This window comes from Eumetopias jubatus, unplaced genomic scaffold (genome assembly GCF_037043125.1).
Source record: "Eumetopias jubatus isolate StellerSeaLion01/CBP00866 unplaced genomic scaffold, mEumJub1_p1.0 scaffold_3, whole genome shotgun sequence".
NCBI classification, from domain to species: domain Eukaryota; kingdom Metazoa; phylum Chordata; class Mammalia; order Carnivora; family Otariidae; genus Eumetopias; species Eumetopias jubatus.
In genome coordinates this window covers 19123738-19147210 of record NW_028274809.1, presented here as the reverse complement: position 1 = coordinate 19147210, position 23473 = coordinate 19123738, and the positions used below count along the sequence as shown (strand labels likewise).

Below are 23473 nucleotides of genomic sequence, written 5' to 3'. Positions count from 1 at the left end.
GGAGGGACTGGAATTACCATTAATGGTTTAGACTAATTTATATTCGCACCTAGGTCTGGGAAAGGCCATCTTCCTTGAGCAAGTGGAAGGGTAAATAATTATACAAATTGAGGACCCTGCCAGCAAAGACAAAATAGAGGCAGGGGGCAGGTAAGGCTGTTGGGTAGATCTGCACACCCCACATTAGTGTGGCCTATGACTTTATTTCGAACCCAGCTACTTCCCACAATCCCTGCCCCAGTCCAAGCCACCATCCCTCATTCCTGGATGCCAGAAGTAGCTTCCTAATTGGCTTCCTGCTTTTCTTTGGAACTCCTGGACTTGCTTACCCTTATAATGCTTCCTCTACACAGCAGCAGCTATAATCTCTCTAAAACACAAAGTAGGCAGTGATGCTTGCTTAAACCCTCCCACTGCCCCAGTAATGGAAGCCATTCTTTCAAGACTCCTTTACCTCTGTGTTTTCAGCTTGCAGAGCTCCCTCCCTCCCTCCCTCCTTCTCCTTGAACACACCAGGTTGGCTCCTTTGGCCTCACTATTCTCTCGACCTGGAGCGCTATGATCCAGATCTTGTTATGGTTGACTCCTTGGCATTCGGTCTCAGTTCAAACATCAGCTTCTTTCTCTTCCTTCCTTCCCTCCTTCCTTCCTTCCTTCCTTCCTTCCTTCTTGCTTTCTTGCTTTCTTGCTTTCAACATCAGCTTCTTAGAGAGCTGTTCCCTCTCAATAGTAGCTCCCCATCTCTTTCTGTGCCATTATCCTGGTTTATTTTCTTCATGTGTTTATTTCTATCTGAAATTTCCTTGTTTTTTATTTAATATCTGTCTTCTCCATGAAAATGTAAGCTCTTTAAAAGCACAGACTCTTTGTCCACCACTGTATCCTTGGCACCTGGAATAGTGCTTGGCACATAACAGACACTCAATAAATATTTGTTGAAGAAATTAAGATACGGATTTCCTATCATTTCATAACTGAGATACATTTAAAATCTCAGTCTCTTTACTCTGTTGTACATAAGACCTTCCCCCCTGCCTACCTTTAGGGTAGTTTTCTTTCCAGAGTTGGTGATGTCTACATTGACTCTTGAGATGCCCAACTTTGAAGGCCAGTTGGGAAGTTGAAGTGCTGGACAAGAAGGTTTTGGGCCCCGTGGGCCCTCTGGGAGCCCAAAAGCCTCCATCTGGATAATAATTCCTGAGGCCTATGCCTTCATGGATCAACCCAGTGTAGGCTGGGCTTGCTTACCTTTAAAGTGTTGGTTGGCTGTGTCTTCTCTCTGGGGATTTTGGCCTCTTAATTCCAGTTGGGAGAGTGATGACTGCAGTCCACAGTAAAAACCAAAGTTAACCCTCTTGATATTCTGGGTCACTCCCTGGCATACTGTGTTGAGGAGGGCTCTGAAAAAAGCCCCCAACCTCAAAATAACTCTCCCACCATTTGGCACCTTGACTGAAATTTCATATTAGCAACTGCTTCGTGGATAAGGTTGTTAGACAAAATTCCTTTATTTGCTAAATCTGGCCTTCCTATTCCTGGTCATGGTTGCTGACTGGAAGAATGACTGGATGGAGAGGCGTAGTGAGGTTTCTAGGCAGCATTAGAGGCCATTTGAGGTTAGTGGTCATACATTTGAAGTCAGGTCAGTCCTCCCAGTTCTGGGTTTTTCTATAGCCACTGTTTAGCTGGGTCAGGACAGGCGCAGAGTTGGTGAAGAACCAGGGTTGTGGTTTAGTCAAACGAGAATGCTGAAGCTGGAGGGAGGCAAGGGAGTGATCATGGCCACCATGGAATTTAAGATGGAGAGGAAGGAGATAAAGACACAGGAAGGGATGAGGGACAGTGAAACCTCTGCCTTGTGGAAAGGGGAGAAGCACTGAGCCTGAGTCCCAGGTGAATTTCAATTCCACCACTAATGAGCCCCCATGTGACCTTGGGCAAGATGCAAGAGGCTTCCATTTCCTTTTCTTTCTCAGGGGAACAGAGGCCCCGCCTTGCCTACCTCACAAAGCTGCTGAGGGACTCAAAGGAGATAAGGGGTGTAGCCGCCTCAAGAGCCACAAAATGGGATACAAATGTGAAAGATTAACATTTGTATTTCATAAGTTTTCCTAAGGCCATAGGGAGACTCCTGTGCGGAAATAAGGCCAAGTGAGGCCCGCAGCCACTTGCTTAGAATAGGGAGAGACCATGACAAGTAGCCCTGAGCCCCTGCTCCTCATCGTGCTTTCCCTGTGGAGAATAACAGCAATTCTAGACTAAGTACTCTTGGTTTATATGGTTTCATCCTCACCATACTACCTCTCCCCATTCTACAGATATGCAGACTGAGGTGGGAAAATAACTTAAATGCCAGAGCTGGCCCTAAGACTGAGCTCTAGTTCCCTATGTTCCTATAATAGTCTGAGTTTCCACCCTGAAGACCCTGAGGCTTGATCTCTTGCCCTAGGACTTGTTATTTCCAGTTTAGTGCACTCTTCTTAGTGCCACTCACATTCCACTTCCAGTCCTCACCCACCCTAGGGCTGGCCTTGCAGCTGGAGATCAGGGGCTTTGATTTCTGAATCCTCTCCTACCTGCGAGAGACTGCTGAGCCACCAGGAAATGGGATTGTGTGCCTGAGTGCAGACACTGTGTACCTGTGTGGGGTGACCAGCCGAACCCCTCCTCTAACCACCCCACCTTGCTGCCCTGTTTGAGCCCAGGCCCAGCGCTTGGTAACCAAGCCAACAGGCCTGTCCTCCTGGGGCCGTTTCTAACTACCTTTTCCCCGCTGAGAGATGATCGGAGAGTATAAGGAGGCCAGTGGCTGTGGGTCTCTCACAGACCCATATCTGCCTCTCATCAAGCAGCAGACAGACAGACAGACAACCCAAGCCAGCCCCGAGCCAAGCAGCATGGTAAGCAGGGGTGGGGGGCTGGACATGCTAGTGAGGGTCCTAGTGCACCCCAGTGGGTGGTGTGAGGGATCCTTGGGAGTCCAAGTGTTCCAGGGGCTAGTGTGTGGGCACGTGAGGTGGGGAGAGGGAAAGAGACTTCCAGATGTGAGTGTGGCCCCCCAAGTGTGCCGGTACGTGAGAGCACGTGCAAGGGTGGAGGACAGGGTGATGGTAACCAGGATGTGGCTGCTGAGGGGTTCTGGATTTAGGGATAAGGAGTATGGAGTAAGCAGGACTGGAGCAGGAAGTATAGGCATTTTACAAACCCTGGGCCCCACAGCAGGCTCACCCTTAGCCTCTGGTCTTACCTCCCAGCTGTGGGCACACATCCTCATAGCCCTGCCCAGCTGATGCATCTGATCTGACCTCTTATTTCAATAGAGAGAGTGAAGAGGAGGAGGGGAAGGGAGGGTGCTCCCTCTTATCGAGACCTGGCTGTGCGTGGGGCTCATTTGATATCATTTGCCAGGCTCCCCACCAGGAGGGATAGAAGAGCAGTGAAGAGCATGGTTGGAGCCAAGCTCCCACTCTGAATATTACTGGTTTTGCTCATGACCTTCAGCTAGTTGCTTAACCTCTCTGTGGGTCAGGTTCCTCATGTGCAAAATGGCGTCATGAAACTACCTACCTATGGGGTTGTCATGAAGATGAAATGTATAATAATGTATGTGGAGTGCTTAGCACAGTGCCTGGCCCCTAATTAATGCTTAGGACAGGGGAACTAAATGATATAATGACAAAGCCCACCAGATACAAATCATACTATTTTTACATTCAAGGAAAGGGCACTAGAGTAGCTAAAGAGAAGTAACTTGTCTGAGGTCATAGAGGGATGGGGGTTTGATGCTAAATCTATGTGATTCTAGGGGTTGAGTTCTTTGCCTCAAACCTGTTGCCGCACAGCATCATTTCTAGCATCTCAAGTATACCCAAGAGGTCAGAGATGCCTTGCGTGGGCTGGCAGTCATGGGCGCCAAGATGGTGTCTGGCTTTGTAGACAGAGCCTGGGCAGGCTTGAAGTTACAACAGCCAGCGCTGGCCTTGCCAGTGGACTGGTAAGCCCTGTCAGTCCTCCCTGTGGGATATGGGGATTTCTGGAGTCCTTGTGTCCCTGAACACCCCCAGCTTAATTCATTACCTTCTCTTACTATGACAGCAGGGTTGGGGGATGGGAGTCGGTAAGGAGACCCAACATGTATGGTGCCCCCAGTATGTGTCATGCAGTGAGCCAGGTAACTTATATGCCTTCTTTCATTAATCCCCATCATAATTCTAGGAGGGGGCTCTCATTTGCCCCAGTTCATGGGATGGAGGGAGGCCCACAGAGGTTAATACTCTTGCTCAAGTCAAGTAGAGCAGTAATGACGATGTATGATTTAATCCCAGTCATCTCAAAATCATAAGTCAAGGCCCTTGCATCATATTTAAAAAGTCAAGCAAGTGTTAAATTTATGGAGAAAGCATCCTCATTAAAAATTGTGAAATATTGCAGGCAGGAAAGTGTAAAGAATAATATAATAAACACCTGCTACCCAGCTTAAGAAATAGAATATCTCTCCAACTGCATGCACATCCCTCTTCTACCAGAGAGAACCTTTGTTCCAAATTTAGTGTTAATATTTTCTCTGCTTTCCTTATTTTTGTAATACACACACGCTACAAGAATATATAGCAAAATATAAATATATCTGTAAATGACGTACAACATTGTTTTACGAGCTAAAGATTTTTATAAATGGTATCATTTTGTATGATTCTTCCCTCATTTTCTTTTCTTTTTCCCAGTAAAAATTTTTTGGTAAGATTCTTTCTTTTTTGTTGTTGTTGGGTTTTTCTTTTTTTTGTTGGATTTTTTCTTTTTTTAAAGTTTTATTTATTTGACAGACAGAGACAGCAAGAAAGGGAACACAAGCAGGGGGAGTGGGAGAGGGAGAAGCAGGCCTCCCACTGAGCAGGGAGCCCTATGTGGGGCTCGATCCCAGGACGCCGGGATCATGACCTGAGCTGAAGGCAGATGCTTAATGACTGAGCCACCCAGGCGCCCTGGTAAGATTCTTTCTTGTAGTTCATCCATTTTTACTTCTGAATCATTCTTCATCCATTTTCTCCTGTTGAAGGACATTTAATTGGCTTCCATTGCTATGGTGCTGTGAGTCTTCTTGCACCTGTTCTTGTCTACCTGTGTGAGAACTTCTCTAGAGCAAGAGTGTCATCAGCTCTCCTAGATTTTGCCCAATTTTTCTCCAAAAGAGATGCATCGATTTAGGCTTCTACCAACTGTCTAAGGAGTCCCCTTTCTCCACATCCTCCACATGGTTAAGCCTTAAAGCTTGGGGAAACCTGATGGATGTGCTCATTTTGTTTTCAAGGTCTGTGGTAATTCTCGAGCAGAGCAAGAAGGCCTACTCTGGTATCCCACTTACCATGCTGTCCCACACCTGTTAACATATTAAAGGCTCCCTTCCCTGCCCAGTGGGCTACTGGAGGGCAGGGACTGTGCATTGGGTGCTATGTATCTCCAGTGTCAGCACAACGTCAGGCACAGAGCAGAGGCTCAGAATGTTTGATGAAGCAAGAGGGTCCAACCTTCTTGATTCTCATGGGGCTCCCCAGGAAGGGCATTGACCTTTCTGATTTCCAGGACCAGGTAGTTTATCCCAGTACTGCTTTAGGGGACAAACGTTCTTTGACCACCAGCCTTGAATCATGTGGGGAAGACCTTTTTCCCAGACCCACTCCACTCCATTCCAGGATTATGCACACCCAAGAGAGGAAAGAACAGCATACCCCCTACCATTCCAGGCCCACTCTTCCCTTCCTCACTGGCATTTCTAGCTGTAACACGAATCTAGAGTTATTCCTGCTTTCAAAACTCCTCCCTTGTCTCGGATCCCTGAAACCTCACTTGGATCTTACTTCTCTCACCCATGGCCCTTCATTTCTTTCTGAACACGGGTGGGTTGACTATCATGTTTTGCCAGACTCATCTGATCCCCTCAACACATCCTTAAGATGCTTAGTCACTGAGACTAAGACTCTATAATCTTAAAACTGCCCACATCTGCTTCCTCTGAGGGTTTTGGCCCAGCCCCGGAGCCACTGCCTGTGGATCCTCAAGGCCACAAGTAATTCCTTAGACACAGGAGGTGGGGCAAGGAGGGCAGGAACCTTTGCTCTCAGCCAGAGAACCACTCAAGAAAGGATTGCAGGCAGGAACCGTGTCCAGGCATGACAGGCTTCTCTTTGCTAAGGGTGTTCTCTGCACTTTGCCTGCTCAGCATGAGTGCTTCTCAGTGCATGTGGGGCAGGCCAATGTGCAAACTGGCAATGCCTGCTCGGAGCTCTACTGCTTGGAACATGGGGTCCAACCAGATGGACAGATGCCTAGTGACAAGACCGTTGGTAGAGGGGACGACTCCTTCAACACCTTCTTTAGTGAAACTGGGGCTGGGAAGCATGTGCCCCAGGCCATGTTTGTGGACCTGGAGCCCACTGTGATTGGTGAGTGATGATCAGCCTCTGTCACATATGTCACCTTGTCCTGGGCACCACAGCCAGTCCTTCCCCATACCTGGGGCACTAGAATTTGTAGTTGCCAGGAGTAGTAGCCAATTAAACCACAGATCTGCTGCCACTCAGCTCCAGAGTTTCAGGGTAGCTCTATATCCCTTTCCTTTTTATTGAAGAATACTAAAAGTCAAGGGCCATAACACCAGCACGAATGGGGCTCCTCTAGGGTAGAACTAGGGGCCCAGTGGCCCTGCCCCTTCTGGGTAACTTGAGAAGCCAGGCTGCAAGGGGAAGGGGGGTGCCTAAAACTCTGCCCATTGCAGATGAGGTTCAGACGGGCACGTACCAGCAGCTCTTCCATCCAGAGCAGTTCATCACTGGCAAGGAAGACTCTGCCAATAACTATGCCCAGGGTCACTACATCATTGGAAAGGAGCTCATCAACCTGGTACTGGACTGAATTCAGAAGCTGGTGAGTGGTGGTGGCTGAGGGCTGGGGAAGGGGGAATCTGGATTCCTTCAGCGAAGAAGTCTGGATGCCAGACAGGAAGAGAGCCTCCTGGACGAGTTTTATTTTACTTTATTTTATTTGTGGATGAGTTTTAAAGATGCAGGGTCAGGACCAGTGAGGAGGGGCCCTGCATACTGATCAAGGGAGGCAGAGTGAGCACTCTGGCCTGGAGTTGGGTGTCCTCTTTACCTCCTATAGCAACTGGCCCAAGGCTGGGCAGAGTGGCCACCAGGGCAAACATGACCATGGGCTGTCTGGCCAAGCTGTGGAGGTCCATAGGGATTCCCAGAATATCACCTTGTGTTGCAGGGATGTGGGCAGAAGACCCTGTGAAAAACAGGGATCCAGATAGTCCTGACCCAAGGCTCTATGATCAAATTTGGTCTCTATCAAGGATGGGGATCAGGTTCCTGGATTGTTGGCCTCAGTAGGGAACAAGAAACACGTGAAATTAAGTCAGGGGTAAGCAGGTATGGAGCTGGGTGGGTTATGATGTTTTGAGGACAAAAATGACTATGTCGTGAGATTCTAGAGAGCTGTGTGTTAGGGACCTCAGGAGGGTTTAGAGAGGAGGAGAACAGGAGGAGAGAGAATGGGCCTGCTTTGTGCTCTTGGAAAAGTCTTCCAAGGATTTAATGAAAGTTTTGGGGAATTTGAAACAGCTGGTTTTTTCTTTTTCCTCAGCTGTGCTTCATATCCCACATTTCCCTTCACCTTGCACTTTCTAGGCCGACCAGTGCACGGGACTCCAGGGCTTCCTGGTGTTCCTCAGCTCCGGAGGTGGCACCGGCTCGGGTTTCACCTCACTCCTGATGGAGCGGCTCTCCGTTGACTACGGCAAGAAATCCAAGCTGGAGTTCTCCATCTACCCCGCCCCCCAGGTGTCCACGGCCGTGGTGGAGCCCTACAACTCCATCCTGACCACCCACACCACCCTGGAGCACTCGGACTGTGCCTTCATGGTAGACAACGAGGCCATCTATGACATCTGCCGCCGCAACCTGGACATCGAGCGCCCCACCTACACCAACCTCAACCGGCTCATCAGCCAGATCGTGTCCTCCATCACGGCCTCCCTGCGCTTCGACGGGGCCCTCAACGTGGACCTGACGGAGTTCCAGACCAACCTGGTGCCCTACCCTCGCATCCACTTCCCCCTGGCCACCTACGCGCCCGTCATCTCTGCGGAGAAGGCCTACCACGAGCAGCTGTCGGTGGCCGAGATCACCAACGCCTGCTTCGAGCCCGCCAACCAGATGGTGAAGTGTGACCCCCGTCACGGCAAGTACATGGCCTGCTGCCTGCTGTACCGGGGCGACGTGGTGCCCAAGGACGTCAACGCCGCCATCGCCGCCATCAAGACCAAGCGCAGTATTCAGTTTGTGGACTGGTGCCCCACGGGCTTCAAGGTTGGGATCAACTACCAGCCCCCCACCGTGGTGCCCGGGGGCGACCTGGCCAAGGTGCAGCGCGCCGTGTGCATGCTGAGCAACACGACCGCCATCGCCGAGGCCTGGGCCCGCCTGGACCACAAGTTCGACCTGATGTATGCCAAGAGGGCCTTTGTGCACTGGTACGTGGGCGAGGGCATGGAGGAGGGGGAGTTCTCGGAGGCCTGGGAGGATATGGCGGCCCTGGAGAAGGATTACGAGGAGGTGGGCATGGATAGTGTGGAGGGGGAGGGAGAAGAGGAGGAAGATGAAAAATAAATTAAAAAAAGAGGAGGGGGATGAATACTAGGGTAATCCTCTGTGTCTATCCTAAATAAAGTGCTATAGCCTTACCATCTTGCAAGTGTCTTTTTGTCTGGGGAAAATTTGCAGAGCAGGGGTTTCTCCTTCAAGAGAGATAAGAAGGCTGGAATCTTAGCCTGGGTGCCCCAGAAACCAGATCTGGTTCCAGATTTTATTAAAGCGTGCGATTCCAGGAAGCTGAATGGGGATCTGAGAGAGTACATCAGAGAAGGAGGCAGAATTCACCCCAGAGAAGCTGCAGCCAAATAAATGGCATCTCAGAATCAGCCCTTGGGTGAGGGAGCAGGAGAGGAGGTGAGTGTGGGCAAATGTATCCCCTGGCTCCGTTCCTCTACTGCTTAAGCCTTCACCCCATGACGCAGGAACTCCCCTGCCCGTCTGGGTGGCACCCACGTAGGCTGCAGCGTCAACAGGGAAACCCCGGGGCAGGAGCTGAGTGAAGTCGGTCCCGGCCACACAGGGCTGCCACGGGAGCCTGGTTCTCACACAGGAGGGTCACAAGGGTGCCTTCGAGTAAGTAGTCTGCCGGAGCCGGCGCTCATTACCCCCACCCTACAGATCGGAGCTTTGTCTTTTCCAGGCAGGAGGTTTGGGTAGAGGGTCCAGAAGCTGGCGTCTAAGGCACAGTGGCAACAGTGGGGAAATGGCTGACCTCCCAGAAATCTCCCCTAAAACACACCACTTTTTGATAACGACAATTGACCCTCATTTCAATACCATGCCTCAGGCTATGCAAGCACAGCTTCCAAGCCCCCACTTCCAACCAGATGGCTGGCCCTAAAATCCTTATATATGGATTTTCTGTAGCCTCTGCTGGGCTGGAGGGATGACTTTACCATTGGAGGGATTGAAACTAGGACAATCCCCCCCATCCTCCCGCCCCCGAGAGATTTAATGCTCAGCGTTGCCCTCAGCTCTGTCCTTCCTGCAGCTTCCCTTTCCCAGGATTGGAGGCTGGGAAGGCAACCGAAAGTTCAGGAACACCAGGAAGCTGCTAGCAACCCAAAGGGCTGGAGGAGCCAAGGGATGAGATGGTGATGCCAGACCCTTGGAGCTGGGACGCCAGGTGGGAGCTGGAACCACAGCAGAGCTGCCCAGACGTGGCAGGATGAGCCAAGGAGGGAGGGATATTCGGCAGGATCCAGAGCCCCTGCCTGAGGTGGCCCCTGATTTAGAGAGAGGGGGAGGAAAACCCTGGCTTCTCCTTCCTCCCACCCTCAATCTCCGGCTAGTGGCTCCCACTGTCGGAACCTAGACAGGAGCTAGGTGGCGAGGGGGGCTGGGAACAAGGGGGTGCAGCAAGTGAGATATCCAGAGCAGGGCCAGGAAGGTGGGGGAATGGATCTCAGAGCAAACACATACCCACACCAGGTCTAGCTAGCATTCAAGGCCTGTGGTGGGTCAGACTGGAAAAGGAGTGACTCCTAGCCCCCATCACCTGTCCCTGTCTTGTCCTGATTATTGCTCTGTAGTAAGCAGAGGATGGAGTGAAAGCAGCAGGATGGTGGGGGTGGGGGGTTAGGGAAGAAAATGGGCACACCCAGCACAGTAGTTTGCTCCTTCCATTTTGTAATTCTGTGCCCAGGGACAGCAAGTATTCTCAACTCCTTTTTGAGGACTGAAGCTTACAGGGGCAGCTCTGTCCTGGGAAGAGAAAGGCCTGCAGTTTTGTGTACATGTGTGTGTGATGGCAGTGGTGAGAGTAATTTAATTCAGTGAGAGTATTTAGAAGCCCGTTTTGGCTGAGGAGCTCAGCTATGCCCTCAAATCCACTTCTTCAACCCACTAAAAGGGCTGACTTTCAAATCTCTATCTGACTCCTGTGTCTTTCTCTCTCTCAGCTGGTTTCAAACTTGGGAAGAGAAGAGGGGTCATTTTGGGAGCCCTTCAAATCCCAAGAAACATCGTCATTTATTGAGTACCTGCTATGTACTAGGCCCTGTGCCCATATTACTTTGTTAAATCCTGAGGTAAATACAGTTAGACCGACTGGACTGGAAGCTTCATGGGAAAAAGGCTTGTTCTATTCTCCACACCTAGAATGTCGCTGGCTGAACATATTAGGCAACATGTGTGTTGAATATTTGTTGAATAGACTTGCTAAATGAATGCCTATTTTACAGATGTGGAGACTGAGGCTCAGAGAAGTTATGGCACTTGCCCCAGTTTACTCAGTTATAAATGGAGGAATTGGGATTCCAATCCAGGTCAGCCTGGACAGAAGCTTCTGCTGCTGTCCTCCCCTCCCTCAGATGCCCTTCCCACGCCTGCCACAGCAGTTCCAGGCACCTTTCCCAGACACCACCTCTCTGAACCTGCCAGGTCTCTAATGCCCAGACAGTGACTCAGGCACCTCAAAGGCAAGCAGGGAGTGACGCTTGACACTCCCTTGCCCAGGCGTTGTGGTGGAGGGCACGTGGGGGGGGGGAGCATGGGGGGGCAGACACACAGCTTCTGGGACTGAATGAGGGCAGAAGCATCTTTGAGGCCAGGTTTGGGGGCTATCAGTGCCCTCTGGAAAGGGCCCCCAGTCCCAACATCTCATAGGAGGTGAGGTAAGGGCTTGGGAGAGGCCAGAAGGATGTGAGGTCTTCACCTGTCAGGATGTCTGGGCATCCAGAGAGGGGGCCAGGAGCCCCTCCTGTCTGCTGCACCAGCACGCCCCCCCCCCCCCCGCCCTGGGCAGCTGTGTGGCCATCTCCTCTCAAACCCTGCAAGGCCTTCCCAGCTAGTAACTCTGCTGGCAGGCACTGGCAGGCCTCAGTTGCGCTAAGTGTGGGTGTGGGGAGGTGGCAACCCAGCCCTCCATGGGGCAGCCAGGAGCGCCACCCGTTCTGCCTCCCAGGGACTCCCTCAGTGCAGGGAATGCTTTCATCCCCGATGCTTCTAAAGCCAGGACTACGATTACCTCCTGCAGGCAGACACAAGAGACAGATTCCCAACTTGGATTCCACCCAACACATTTATTCCTTCATCTCTGGTGTGTCAGGAACATGCCTGACTCCAAAACTGTGTTCTCACCATTCCCTCCTTCTGGAATGCCACCTCCCCCTGCTTGTCTCAGTGTTGCCATTCCTTCCAGCTTAGGTCACAGTCACCCAGAACCATCCAGCCCTGGGAAGCTCCCTTCTCGAGATTCTCCCAGCACCTCCTGTCTGTCTCTATCACTCATTCAGCACTTGGCATGGACTGCCTTGTATGGTGGCACTCAGGTTCTTGCCAATATCTTATTTCTCCAACTAGATTTTTAAAAATTCTGTATATAGTCGAACAGTTATTTTGTGAACATGCTTCCAAATTGAAAAGGTACAAAAAAGATTTCCAAACAGCAAAAATAAGTCTGTAAGTGAAAAGAAGTCCCCTTCTTTTGTTCCGCTCCTGACAGCCTCCACTTAACTTATTTGTTCTCGTTGCTTTCCAGAAACATCTACATATATATTAATGTGTATACAGTAGTCCCCCTTGATCCATGGGGGATATGTCCAAGGCCCCCATGGATGCCTGAAACCATGGATAGTACTAGACTCTGTATATACTATGTCTTTTGCTATACATGCAACCCTATGATAAATTTACTTTGTAAATTAGGCACAATTAGAAACTAACAATAACAATAAAATAACACGGGTCTAATAATATACTGTAAAAAAAGTTATGCAAAAGTGGTCTCTCTCAAAATATCTCGTGTTGTGGGCACCTGGGTGGCTCAGTTGGTTAAGCGACTGCCTTCAGCTCAGGTCATGATCCTGGAGTCCCGGGATCAAGTCCTGCATCGGGCTCCCTGCTCAGCAGGGAGTCTGTTTCTCCCTCTGACCCTCCCCCCTCTCATGTGCTCTCTCTCTCTCATTCTCTCTCTTAAGTAAATAAATACAATCTTTAAAAAAAAATCTTGTGTTGTACTCCCCTCCTTCTTGTGATGATGTGAGATGCTAAAATACCTACATGATGAGATAAAGTGAGGTGAATGACGTAGGTATTCCGATGTAGTGGTTGGTTACTTGTGACTTTCTGATGACACATCAGAAGGAGAATTATCTGCTTCTAGACTGGTTGACCACAGGTAACTGAAACTGTGGATAAGGGGGATGACTATACACACACTTAGATACACTTTGTTTTACCCTCGTTTTTTCATTTAACAAAAAATCCGGAAGATGGTCCTTATCAGTACATAAAGATATGCCTCATTCTTTTTGGTAACAATGTACTATTCCATTGGATAGTGTACCCTTGCTTATTTTACCAGTCTGCTGTTAGTGAGTATTTAGGTTGTTTCCAATTCTTTGCTTTGGAAACAAATTCTGGAACCCTTGTACATACTTCTTTGCCCATGTGTACAACCAAAACCTCTTAGAATCAGAATTGCTGAGTCAAAGGCTACGCACCTTTAACTTTGATATGCACCCTACTGCTCTCCAACTGCCAATGTGCTATAGCATGCCTGTGCCCACAGCCTGGCCCACACAATGTATAAAACTTTTTGATCTTTGTCAATCATCCGATAAGTGAAACAAAGTATTTTATTGCAGCTTTCCTTTATAATTCTCTTGTGAATAAGATCGAGCATCTTTTCATATGTTTAAAAATCAGCATTTTCTCTTCTGTAAACTGTCTTGTCTGCCTTTTGCCCATTTAAAAAACTGCATTGTTGGTCCTTTCTTGTGAACAAAGGAAATTAACACTTTGTTTGCCACATGTGTTCGATATAATTTCCCTCAGCTGTCATTTGTCAATGTCCCAACTAGATTTTTATCACCTTGAGTACAAGGACTGGAACTTAAACCCCTTTGTATTCCCAATTCTTAATATAATATCACATACACAGTAGGTGCCTGACAAATGTCTGTTGAGATAAGAGAAGTAAGAAGAAAGAGATTTGGAAGATTTTGGAGTGACCCAACCTATTCCTTCCTCTTATACTAAGGCCAGTCAGGATTCTCATTGTAAACAGCAGAAGTTAGTTCTGGCAAGTTAAAACAAAGAAAAAAGACACCCCCCCCCTTCCCGCATACACACACACACACACACACACACACACACACACACACACACACACACTGGAGAGACACTCGGTAGCGTACAGAATTAATATGAGGGTTGCCACATGAGACTCCACAAACAGGTAGGCACCAAGGGAAGCTGAGCATCCAGCACCCTGGTCAAGGTCAGGGCACAGGACAGCCTGCCTAAAAGACCCGGGTTCCCTACAGAGCGGGGGGGGGGGGGGGGGCGGGGGGAGGCACTGCAATGAGGCATCTTCCCACCCAGGCACCGAGACCGACATTTCCTCCTTCAGACACTAGAGGCCGCTGCTGACTCCGCTGTCACAATCACCGCAGAAATGAATTCTCAACGGCTCTTGCTTCTCTCTGACTTGCTCCACATTCAAAGTCCCAGCTGGAGGTTTCAATTGGCAGAGCTAATGGCTATGTACCCCTAGAGCCGAGAAGTCTGGGACAGCACGTGTCAGGGCTTTGTGACAGGGGGTGGCCTATCTCCCATCAAGGCCTACACATTGGGAATTCCCCAAAGGTAGTCAGAAGGTTGAGACTGTGGGCAGCCAGGGAAAGTGGACAAATGCACACCACCTTCTTCCCTCATGTCTAGCTCAAGCCCTTCTCTTTGGTGAAGGATTGCTGGGTCACCCAGCCGAAAACACTCTTCCGGACTCATATAAGCATGACTGCTTGGGCCAATCATGATGCCAGAGAGGTATGTACTAAGACCCAGATGTACTATGTACCACACCTCATTTGACTAACAGCCCAAGGTGTTACCTGTATTTAGGTAGGAAAAACTGAGTCCTCAGAGGTTTTGCCAAGTCACACGATAGTGCCAGGTTGCAAACCCAGGTCTGTCTGTTTTTAAAACCTTGGGATTTCCCAGTGGGCTATATTGTTGGGCTGGTATCTTATCAAATTGGAGCTCTGTGAAGTCAGGGACTGGGTCATATTCTTCATTTTACATCCTGGCTGCATCTACTATGTAGATGTTCAATTAATAGTTGTGGATTAGCCTGGACGATATCAAGCAGGAGCCAATTCTGGAAAGTTCTCTAACTCTCCCATGAGGCCTGAACCCAGGAATCATTTTGAGGTGGACAAGGTCTATTTGGGATCACTCTGGGAGGGGGGTGGATCCCAGAAAACCAAAAAGCCAAAAAACCTTGAATCTGGAGAATTTCCTTTTCCTTTTTTTGTTTTCCTTTTACCCTTTAACCCCACCTTCCCCAAATGTGTCAAAACTGTCAACAAGAGGTTCCAATCTGTTCATTATTTAATCATCCAAAGGCTATTTTTGAACCCCACAACTGCCTTAAATACTCTAGGGCAAGAAAAAGACACAATCTCTGTCAGGTGGAATTTACATTCTAATGGGGGAGGTGAAGGTCCGTCAAAGAATCAAACAAGCAAGGGCTGATTTGTAACTCAGACGAGTGTGATGGTGTCAGGAGACACTGACAGGCAGGCCTGACCTACTCAGGGAAGTTGGGGCAGCCTCTTTTCAGGACCTGGGGTGGGAGCAGAAATCTGAAGGGGGTGGATTTAGGCCCAGAGGGGGGAAGTCTGAGTCCTTGAGATGGGGGATTTCTCCCGGAGTGAGTAGCCATCGATCATCGAGCCCGTTTATAGGAAAGGACAGAAGGACCAGGGCCGGGCGGCTCGTTGGCCCGCGAGTGCGTCACGCCGGAATGGAACCGGCCGCGGTCTCCCAGGTCGCGTTTGGGGATGACGTCGCCCGGGTGCAAGCCCAAAATAGCCGGCTCCGCCCCCATCTCCCGGCAGCCCCTGCAGCACTCCCCCAACCCCCGCCCCCTGGGTGACAGGCCGAGCCGGCCTCCTCTGGGTCTCTAGTAGTTTCCTTGCCGCTGACGCATGCTTGCGCGCACAGCTGGGACAGGCGCGTCCTACGCAGCAGCCGCGAGTCGGGGCGGCCGGTGCCAGACGGTTCCGGCGGGGGGCAGGGGCGGGGCGCTGCAGGAGGCCAGGGACTCTCGACGGAGGAGGTGCGGGCGGGGGGCCCCGGTCAGGCTGGGAGGCCCCGGGCCGGGCTGCTGGACTCACGGGGCTGCGATAGGGCTCCCCGGGCCTGGGCGCCGAGATAGCCCTCGGCACCGGCCTGCGGGGGACCGATAAGGCTGCCGGAGGGAGCCTCGTCACCGGCCCCAAGCAGAACCTAGTGGGCGCCGCTTCCCCCTGGGAGCGCCTCCGGCTCCCCCGGGGGTCTCCAGGCCCAGGGAGGGACGCTGGGTTCTTCCGGCCTGACTCCTCCTCCTCTCCTGCAGCCCCATCGAGGCCCATCTGACTCCTGACGAGTTGCCATGGCATCCTACTACGACATCCTAGACGTGCCGCGAAGTGCGTCTGCTGATGACATCAAGAAGGCGTAAGTGCCTCCGCTGCGCATCAGAAAGCCTCTCGCCCCCCCAACCCCTCCCCCACACCACCATAAAGGTCCTTCAGAGGCCTTGCCGCTGGAACTAGGTCCTTAGAAAGGATTGGGGGGCTCCCTCTATAGGAAGGAAGAAGACCCCAGGAAGAGTCGGAGAAAGTCCTTAGCGTGAAGTTCTGCTGGGAGGTGCACTGTGCGTCCTTCTGCAGTGGATCCCCCCCCACCTCCCCCTTCACTCCTGCCTCAAGCCTCAGCCCCTAGGTGTGGGCTTTCTCAGGATCCCTGCAAAAATGTCAGGCCCTGTGACCAGGAGCGGCCAGTGCCCTGTACACCCCATGGCCACACGTATTTCCAACTTTTGCAGCTCCAGGGAGGGGTTAGGGCTGGGGCTTTCTCCTGCTTACATTATCATCTGCTGCTGCAAGTAGTCCTAGCACTGGCCTCTGAGGGGAGAGATAGGGACCCCATTAAAACATGGCAGCAGAAGTAGCCCTAGCAGCTGGGGTGGACGGGGATCTGAGTGGAGAAAGGACAGTGGCAGGCTAACGGGCAAGTGGGTCGTTCTGTTTCATGGTGAGAGGTGCTTGCTTTTGTCCTCTGACCCAACCCACTGGACCCACTTCCTGCAGGTATCGGCGGAAGGCCCTTCAGTGGCACCCAGACAAGAACCCGGATAACAAAGAATTTGCTGAGAGGAAGTTCAAGGAGGTGGCGGAGGCATATGAAGTGCTGTCAGACAGTAAGGGCCGGGGGGTGGGGCAGGGCAGCACCTATTGCCTCCATTTCATGCCCCGGCCTACTCCTTCCCAAAGCCATGTTGCCACCCCTGTATCCTCCGTGCCTCTTTCCAACCTGGCATTTAAGTGCCCCCCCCCAACAGGGGACTCTGCGACTTTTTTTTTTGCTTCAAGTGAGCACCTACTATGTGCAAAGCACCCTTTTATTCTTTCCCTAATCCCCTGTGCTGAGTGTCTGCTCCCCGGGATCTGGGATGGTAGTTGCAGCATGGGTCTTGACAAGGGGATGGAAGCAGGGCAGGTAACCTACGTGTGCCGAGGCTTCTCTGTGCCAAGCATTGGTGGGTGTAATCCCCAAGAGTCCTCACAGCCATCCTGTGAAGCAGGGTTTATCATCCCCACTTTATAGGCAAGGAAACTGAGGCTGAGAGAGGTGAAGTAAGTTGCTCAAGGTCACACACAGCTGGAATACGAATCCAGGTCTGTTGCGGTTTTTTTTAAGATTTTATTTATTTACTTATTTTAGAGGGAAAGAAAGAGTGCGAGCAGGGGGAGGAGCAGAGGGGGAGGGAGAAGGAGGGGGAAGAATTTCAAGCAGATTCCGCACTGAGCATGGAGCCCTATGCTGGGCTCGGTCTCATGACCCTGAGATCACGACCCGAGCTGAAATCAAGAGTCGGATGCTTAACCGACTGAGCCACTAGGCGCCCCTCCAGGTCTGTCATTTATTTATTTATTCATTCAGAAAATACTCATTGAGTGTTTATGGTGCTGGGCCCTTGCTGGGAACAACGGAGGACAAGCAGACACTGTCCTGGTCATCATGGGTTTATTACATTTGGCCCAGGAAGCCGGACATTAACCAAGGAAATGGACAAGAGTATTCTGCAGAGAAGTAGCTGGATGATGTTGATAGGGAATGACGGTTACCCTTTTTGTTACAGTTGTCACAGAAGGCTTCTCTGAGGAGGCGACATTGAGGCTAAGCCCTGATTAATAGCATAGTAATAATTAGCTGATATTTGTTGAACACTTACTATGTTATCAGGCACTGTGCCAAGCAGTTTATGTGGATTGTCTTATTTAATCCTTGCAATGAGCCTATGAGGTTGGTGCTGTTATTGTGCCCATTCTACAGATTAGAGGGAGCCACACTGAGAAGAGCTGGCACTGCTGAAACCTATAGCCCGTGTCTCCCTTGCACCCTGCTGTCCCCCTAGCCTCAGTCACTGGGCGATCCTCTGAGGGTCCTAACCTGGAAGGGGAGGCCGTCATCCCAGAGGGAGGGAGAAATGATCGGGTCTCTTTTTCCAGAGCATAAGCGGGAGATCTACGACCGTTATGGCCGGGAAGGGCTGACTGGGGCAGGTAGGTGGAGCGGCGGGGCCCAGGGATGGAAGTGGGTCACTGAGGAGAGGGGGAGGGCAGATTTTTAGTGCAGCGGATGTTCTCTTGAGGCTCCTGGCCATGCCTTCAGTGGGGTCCCCTGGCTCAGGGCAAGATGCATGCCCTAAGGCCCCTCCTCATCCTGCCCCTCCTCCAGGAACTGGCCCATCCCGGGCGGAACCTGGTGGCGGTGGGCCTGGCTTCACCTTCACCTTCCGCAGCCCCGAGGAGGTCTTCCGGGAGTTCTTCGGGAGTGGAGACCCTTTTGCGGAGCTCTTTGGTGAGTGGGCTCAGGAGGCCTCTGATTGGCTCGACTCCGGTTCCAGGCCTCCTCCATCAGCCGGGAGCCCCTGAGGAAGGAGGCTGAGAGGGCAGCAGAATTCCACGGATGGAAGATTTTGTGGGGGTGGGTCCAGGGACAGCAGGGACAGAACCGGACACAGGCCTGAGCCCCCCGAGACTCGCCTTATGAAATGAGGGCCACAATGGTATATTGTCAGGCCTGCACAGTAGCAGCCACGAAAGCAAGACTCAGAGCGCCGTGTGACAATCACAGTGACATCACACACGACAGATAACATGTGTGCAGTAATGACTATGAACCCTGTGAGGTGGATAATTTTCTCCCCACTTACAGATGAGAACACAAGGGTACTTCCAGATAACTAGCTGAGAGCCACGCAGCAAATGGGGGAGTCGGGCCTCCTGGCCGGGTGGGCCTGACTTCACACCGTGCTTACCTGCCTGTGCCGAAGGAGCTAGCCGTCCCCCCTTCCTCTTTCCCTTCCCTCCTCCATTGTCTACTGTGGACAGAATTTACCAGGGATCTTTTTCATATCTAATATTAAAAAGATACTTAATTCGTAAGCAAGTCCACAATCAAAAAAGAAAAAAAATATCAGAAATGCTTAGGTTATATTTCTAGGCTGAAAGGCAGGGTTCATACATTTTTGGGGGGCAGCTCTCTTTGCCAGATGATTGTTAATCTGCTTGCTTGTTGCAGATGATCTGGGCCCCTTCTCAGAGCTTCAGAGCCGGGGCTCCCGACACTCGGGCCCCTTCTTCACCTTCTCTTCCTCCTTCCCTGGGCACTCTGGTATGTGCTGTCCCTTTGCGTTTTTGCTAGCTCTGGGTCCTAGATCCCCTCGTCCCGGCTCGTTCCCTTTTCCAAGCCTTCTCTCCTGAGTATGGGGAGCCCTGCCTTCGGGCATCTCTGCAGGGAGACCCCACAGAGGTTCCCGGCCCCGTCTTGACTGCAGCATGCCGGCTCCATCCTCCCTCTGACAACCTCTCTGCCTCCTCCCTTGTGTCCATGCCAGATTTCTCCTCCTCATCTTTCTCCTTCAGTCCTGGGGCTGGTGCTTTTCGCTCTGTTTCTACGTCCACCACCTTTGTCCAAGGACACCGCATCACGACACGCAGGTGAGGGCTCCTTTGGGATCATCCCAGGTGCAGGGGTGTGAGGGTGAGGGGTAGCGGGGGAGCCGCATGCAACTAGAAGGTCAGCTCCTTGTGGGCAGAGTCTGTCCTGTTCGCTGCGGCATCCCAGAGCATGGACAGGCACCTGCAGGATTCGTGCGTGCTCGCTGAGTGAACCGTGCCATCCCCCACAGAATCATGGAGAACGGGCAGGAACGGGTAGAAGTGGAAGAAGACGGACAGCTGAAGTCAGTCACAATCAATGGTGAGGAGTGGCTCTGCCACCCAGTCCCTGGTAGGAAGCCCCAGGCCCAGGCCCCAAGGCCCCCTCCAAACCGCTCCTCTCGGAACTCCTTTGGGGCAGTGAAGGAATGGTGGCCACAGGCCCTACTGGCAGAATCAGAGATGGGAATCCCCAGGCAGGGGCAGGGAACGGAGGAGTCTCAGAGGGCCAGCCGATCACCATCATCCTTAGTGGGTGCCCGGGGTTTGCAGAACATGGACTGTTTTGAAAGCACTGGTGCGCATAACATGAGCTCTGTATTGAAGCAGGCAAGGGGAAGGCAGGGCTTTGATATTGGCCCTATTTTTCAAGTGAGGAGACTGAACCTCAGCATGGTTAAATGGCCCTAACTCCCAAGTTAGCCCCAGGCCCAAGGCCTTGTCCTACTTAGTAAGGGGTAAAGCCATGAGTGACCCGCAGGGTGCAGGATTCCTGGGGCAGAACCCTTCCCACAGCATCACGCCCTATGCGATGGTCAGCATGGCGCCCCTTCACTGCCTGCCGCCTCTGGGGGCACTGCACGCCAAGTGTGCTTGTCAAATTGGAACAATTTGACAACGTAGGCGCTCTCACCGTTTGCATTTTATAGATGAGGAAAGGGAGGCTTAGGGAGGTTGAGTGACTTGCCCAAGGAGACAGCTCATATGTGTTGGCGCTGGGTACCTGCCCACGCACATGACCACCATGCTAGGTGCCAGAGTGCACGCGTGCCGGTTCCAAAGGAGGGGCTATAAGCGGTCAGAGTTGCCACTGCAGCCTGGCCTGATTCCCTTGGCCTGGGTCAGAGGGCTCCATGGTGGCCATGACTCCTACAGGTGTCCCAGATGACCTGGCGCTGGGCTTGGAGCTGAGCCGTCGCGAGCAGCAACAGTGTGTCACCTCCAGGCCCGGGGGCACACAGGTCCGGCAGACTCCTGCCTCCCGCACCTCTGACAGCGATCTCTCCGAGGATGATGAGGACCTGCAGCTCGCCATGGCCTACAGCCTGTCAGAGATGGAGGCAGCTGGGAAGAAACCAGCAGGTGGGCGGGGGGCGCAGCGTCGTCGGCAGGGGCTCCCCAAGGCCCAGGACCAAGATCCCGGCGTGGGGGGGACCCCTGAGGCTGCAAGGGGGGATGCGGCCAAACCCAGCCCATCCCCAGAGGAGAAGGCCTCTCGCTGCCTCATCCTCTGATCACCAGGCCCAAACCACCCTGATTTCAGGGCGACCGGGGGCTCCTGCTCACTGTCGGGGCAGAGGGGCAGGGCCTGAGTTGCAGGAGCCCTTCTCCAACTCAGTGCTCCCCCAACAGGTTTCCCTCCCATGTCCACTCGCACTCCAGTGTGGACTCGGGATTTGCTCTGCTCAGCCCACAGCTGATAGGTCCCTGGTGAAGCCCAGGGTGGGGAGCCTCCGGGCAGTGGGAGGGCCTCCCAGGAGCCAGGATGCACTTATTCCTACTAGATGGGGAGTTTCTAAGGGGCATTAGTGGTTTGGGTCGGGCCTGTTGTGCCCAGGTCTTCTGCCACCTGTGTTGCTGATGACATCAAGGAAGGAGGACTTGGCCTGGGGTTCTCTGAGCCGGAGTCGGCAGCTACACCAGGGAGTCTCCCGTGCTCCTTGTCCAGCTGCAGACATCCCACCCTGGTTTCGGTGCAGCGTTGAGCTCTGACGTCTCTGTTGCTTCCCTTCTGGTGCTGCTGCTCCTCCCTCGCTCTCTTCTCTCTGCACTTCCCCGCGGGCCGCATCGCTTGCTTTCACTGCCATCTGGCTAGGACTCCCTTCTTCCTTCCCCAAGAAAGCCTCAGTGTGACCAGGAAGATGCTGTGGCCGGTAGGGCCATAAGGTCTTCTGGGGAGGCTAGCTGGGTGGGGCGGGAGCCTCTCATCCAGATTCGGAACCGGAGCCCACTCCTCCTCCCTTCCTCTTGCTGCCTCAGCCTGCCCCAGGCCTCGGGACTAGGCAGAGGTGAGGCCGGCTATCCCTGGAGAGGTGGGATAAGGCCAGGGTGCCCCAGGAGGGAGGCCTAGGAGGGGGCTGTACCCCGTCCTATTTCACCATGCATCAGGGCTCAGGGAGAGGCCACAGGGCTAGCCCAGGTCTGCATGCTCGGCTCCATCCTCCACGGCTCTCTGCTGACCCTGTCTCCTGTCACCCCGCCCCCGCTCTCTCCTCAGATGTGTTCTGAGCTGGATGTCCGGGATCCAGAGCCGCTGCACAGTTCCAACAGGACAGCGCCCTCCCCTGTGCGCTGGGAGGGGACCCTCCATTCCTCTCCCTCACCCATGCTGAGCGTAGAGCTGGGCCCGGGTGGTGGGTGGGGGCCGGGTGGGAGGCATCCGTAGTCTTAGCCTGTGATCTCTTCCTTGGCTGTTTGGTGCTGTCTCTTGGGGACTACAGGTCCCAGAATGCAACACACCCTGCCTCATTTCTGATAGATCATGCTAGGGGAAGCGGTGCGTGGTTGTGGAGCTGTGCATCTTGGGACATGTAGTTCCAGCCCAGGTCAGCTTGTCACTCGCTGTGGGAAGGGGAGATCTTGTCATCAGATTTGATTCTGGCAGGGGTGGCAAGAATGTGGATGAAGGGGTAGTGGACCAAGCTTCGGTTCCCCTGACACCTCTTGCTAGTGCCGGGCTTAGAGTGTACAAATCAAAGCCCTGCGGCATCTGGGAGAGGCTCTTTTCCTGTGGGCAGTCGGAACAGGCCCGGATGGGATGGGATGAGCAGGGCGGGGCCCCAGAAGGCTGACTGATGGGCGTGGGCAGGCAGAGAGCTTGGAAGGGGAGGCCACTGGTGTGAGAGGGAGAGAGAGAGAGAGAGTGTGTGTGTGTGTGTGTGTGTGAAAGAGAGAGAGAGAGAGAGAACATGCACGCATGCACGTGGCCGGGATTGGTGTGTAATGGGTGCTCCGGGCATGTTGCTGCTTGAATGGCTTCTTTGGCCTCTGACCCTGCTGCCCATTCTTCTTCTCCAACACCACAAATGAGCTGCCTCTCCTCCTGCCTGCCTGGGGAGCCCCGTGGCCAGGGAGGGGAGCGGTGGAGCCAGGGTGTTGCTAGCCCTGTGACATTGCATCTCAGAGACCTATCAAGCCAGCTAGGCTGAGCTCAGACCGAGAGAGAAACACTGGAAGTCAACAAATAAAGCTGTTTTGAGCGCTCGGTGGTGTGTTGTGTTCCCATGTTCTTCCTTTCCAGGGTGGCCCCAAAGGGGACCCTACGGGACCAGTGGGTGACATAGCCACCTCTATTGCCCAAACACCCAGAGGTCACAAGGCTTCCCAGATGACAGCAGAAGTACCCCCCTTTGACCAGGCTGCCCTCCCCGAGTACCTTGTTGAGTCCCGAGAAATGCTCACATTCTTTTGCCCTCACCTCTGGTGGCCCCACAGCTGGCCTTCCCCAGGCAGTCGCTGCTCCCCTTCCTGGGAGGGGACACACCGTCCACTACTCTGCCCCAAAGCTAGGACTGAACTAAGTTATGACTCAACTACAAGTATGGGAACGACCGAAAGTAGGGAACACGTGGTGAAAACTTGTAAAAACTACTCCTGAGGCCC

At 52.5% G+C, this 23473-nt stretch overlaps 2 protein-coding genes across 3 annotated transcripts; both read left to right on the top strand.

Annotated features, from left to right (window-relative positions):
- Nucleotides 1-6394: 6394 nt before the first annotated feature.
- Nucleotides 6395-8594, top strand: TUBA4B (tubulin alpha 4b). Its single transcript, XM_088021548.1, is given in 4 exon segments — nt 6395-6440; nt 6773-6921; nt 7689-8099; nt 8101-8594. Coding segments are annotated over 4 exon segments (714 nt in total). The 5' UTR covers nt 6395-6409; the 3' UTR covers nt 8224-8594.
- A 7018-nt stretch (nt 8595-15612) lies between these two features.
- Nucleotides 15613-23075, top strand: DNAJB2 (DnaJ heat shock protein family (Hsp40) member B2). Of its 2 annotated transcripts, XM_088021547.1 has the most exons (10): nt 15613-15720; nt 16000-16100; nt 16736-16845; nt 18158-18211; nt 18387-18509; nt 19233-19325; nt 19549-19651; nt 19843-19913; nt 20747-21879; nt 22089-23075. In XM_088021547.1, exons 2-9 carry the CDS (start codon nt 16036-16038, stop codon nt 21103-21105), a joined length of 978 nt encoding a protein of 325 aa, XP_087877673.1. In that variant the 5' UTR covers nt 15613-15720; nt 16000-16035; the 3' UTR covers nt 21106-21879; nt 22089-23075. The 2 variants fall into 2 exon arrangements, with proteins under 2 accessions (XP_087877673.1, XP_027947983.1); XM_028092182.2 differs by lacking the exon at nt 15613-15720 and having other exon boundaries at nt 15785-16100; nt 20747-20953.
- The last annotated feature ends 398 nt before the right edge of the window (nt 23076-23473 follow it).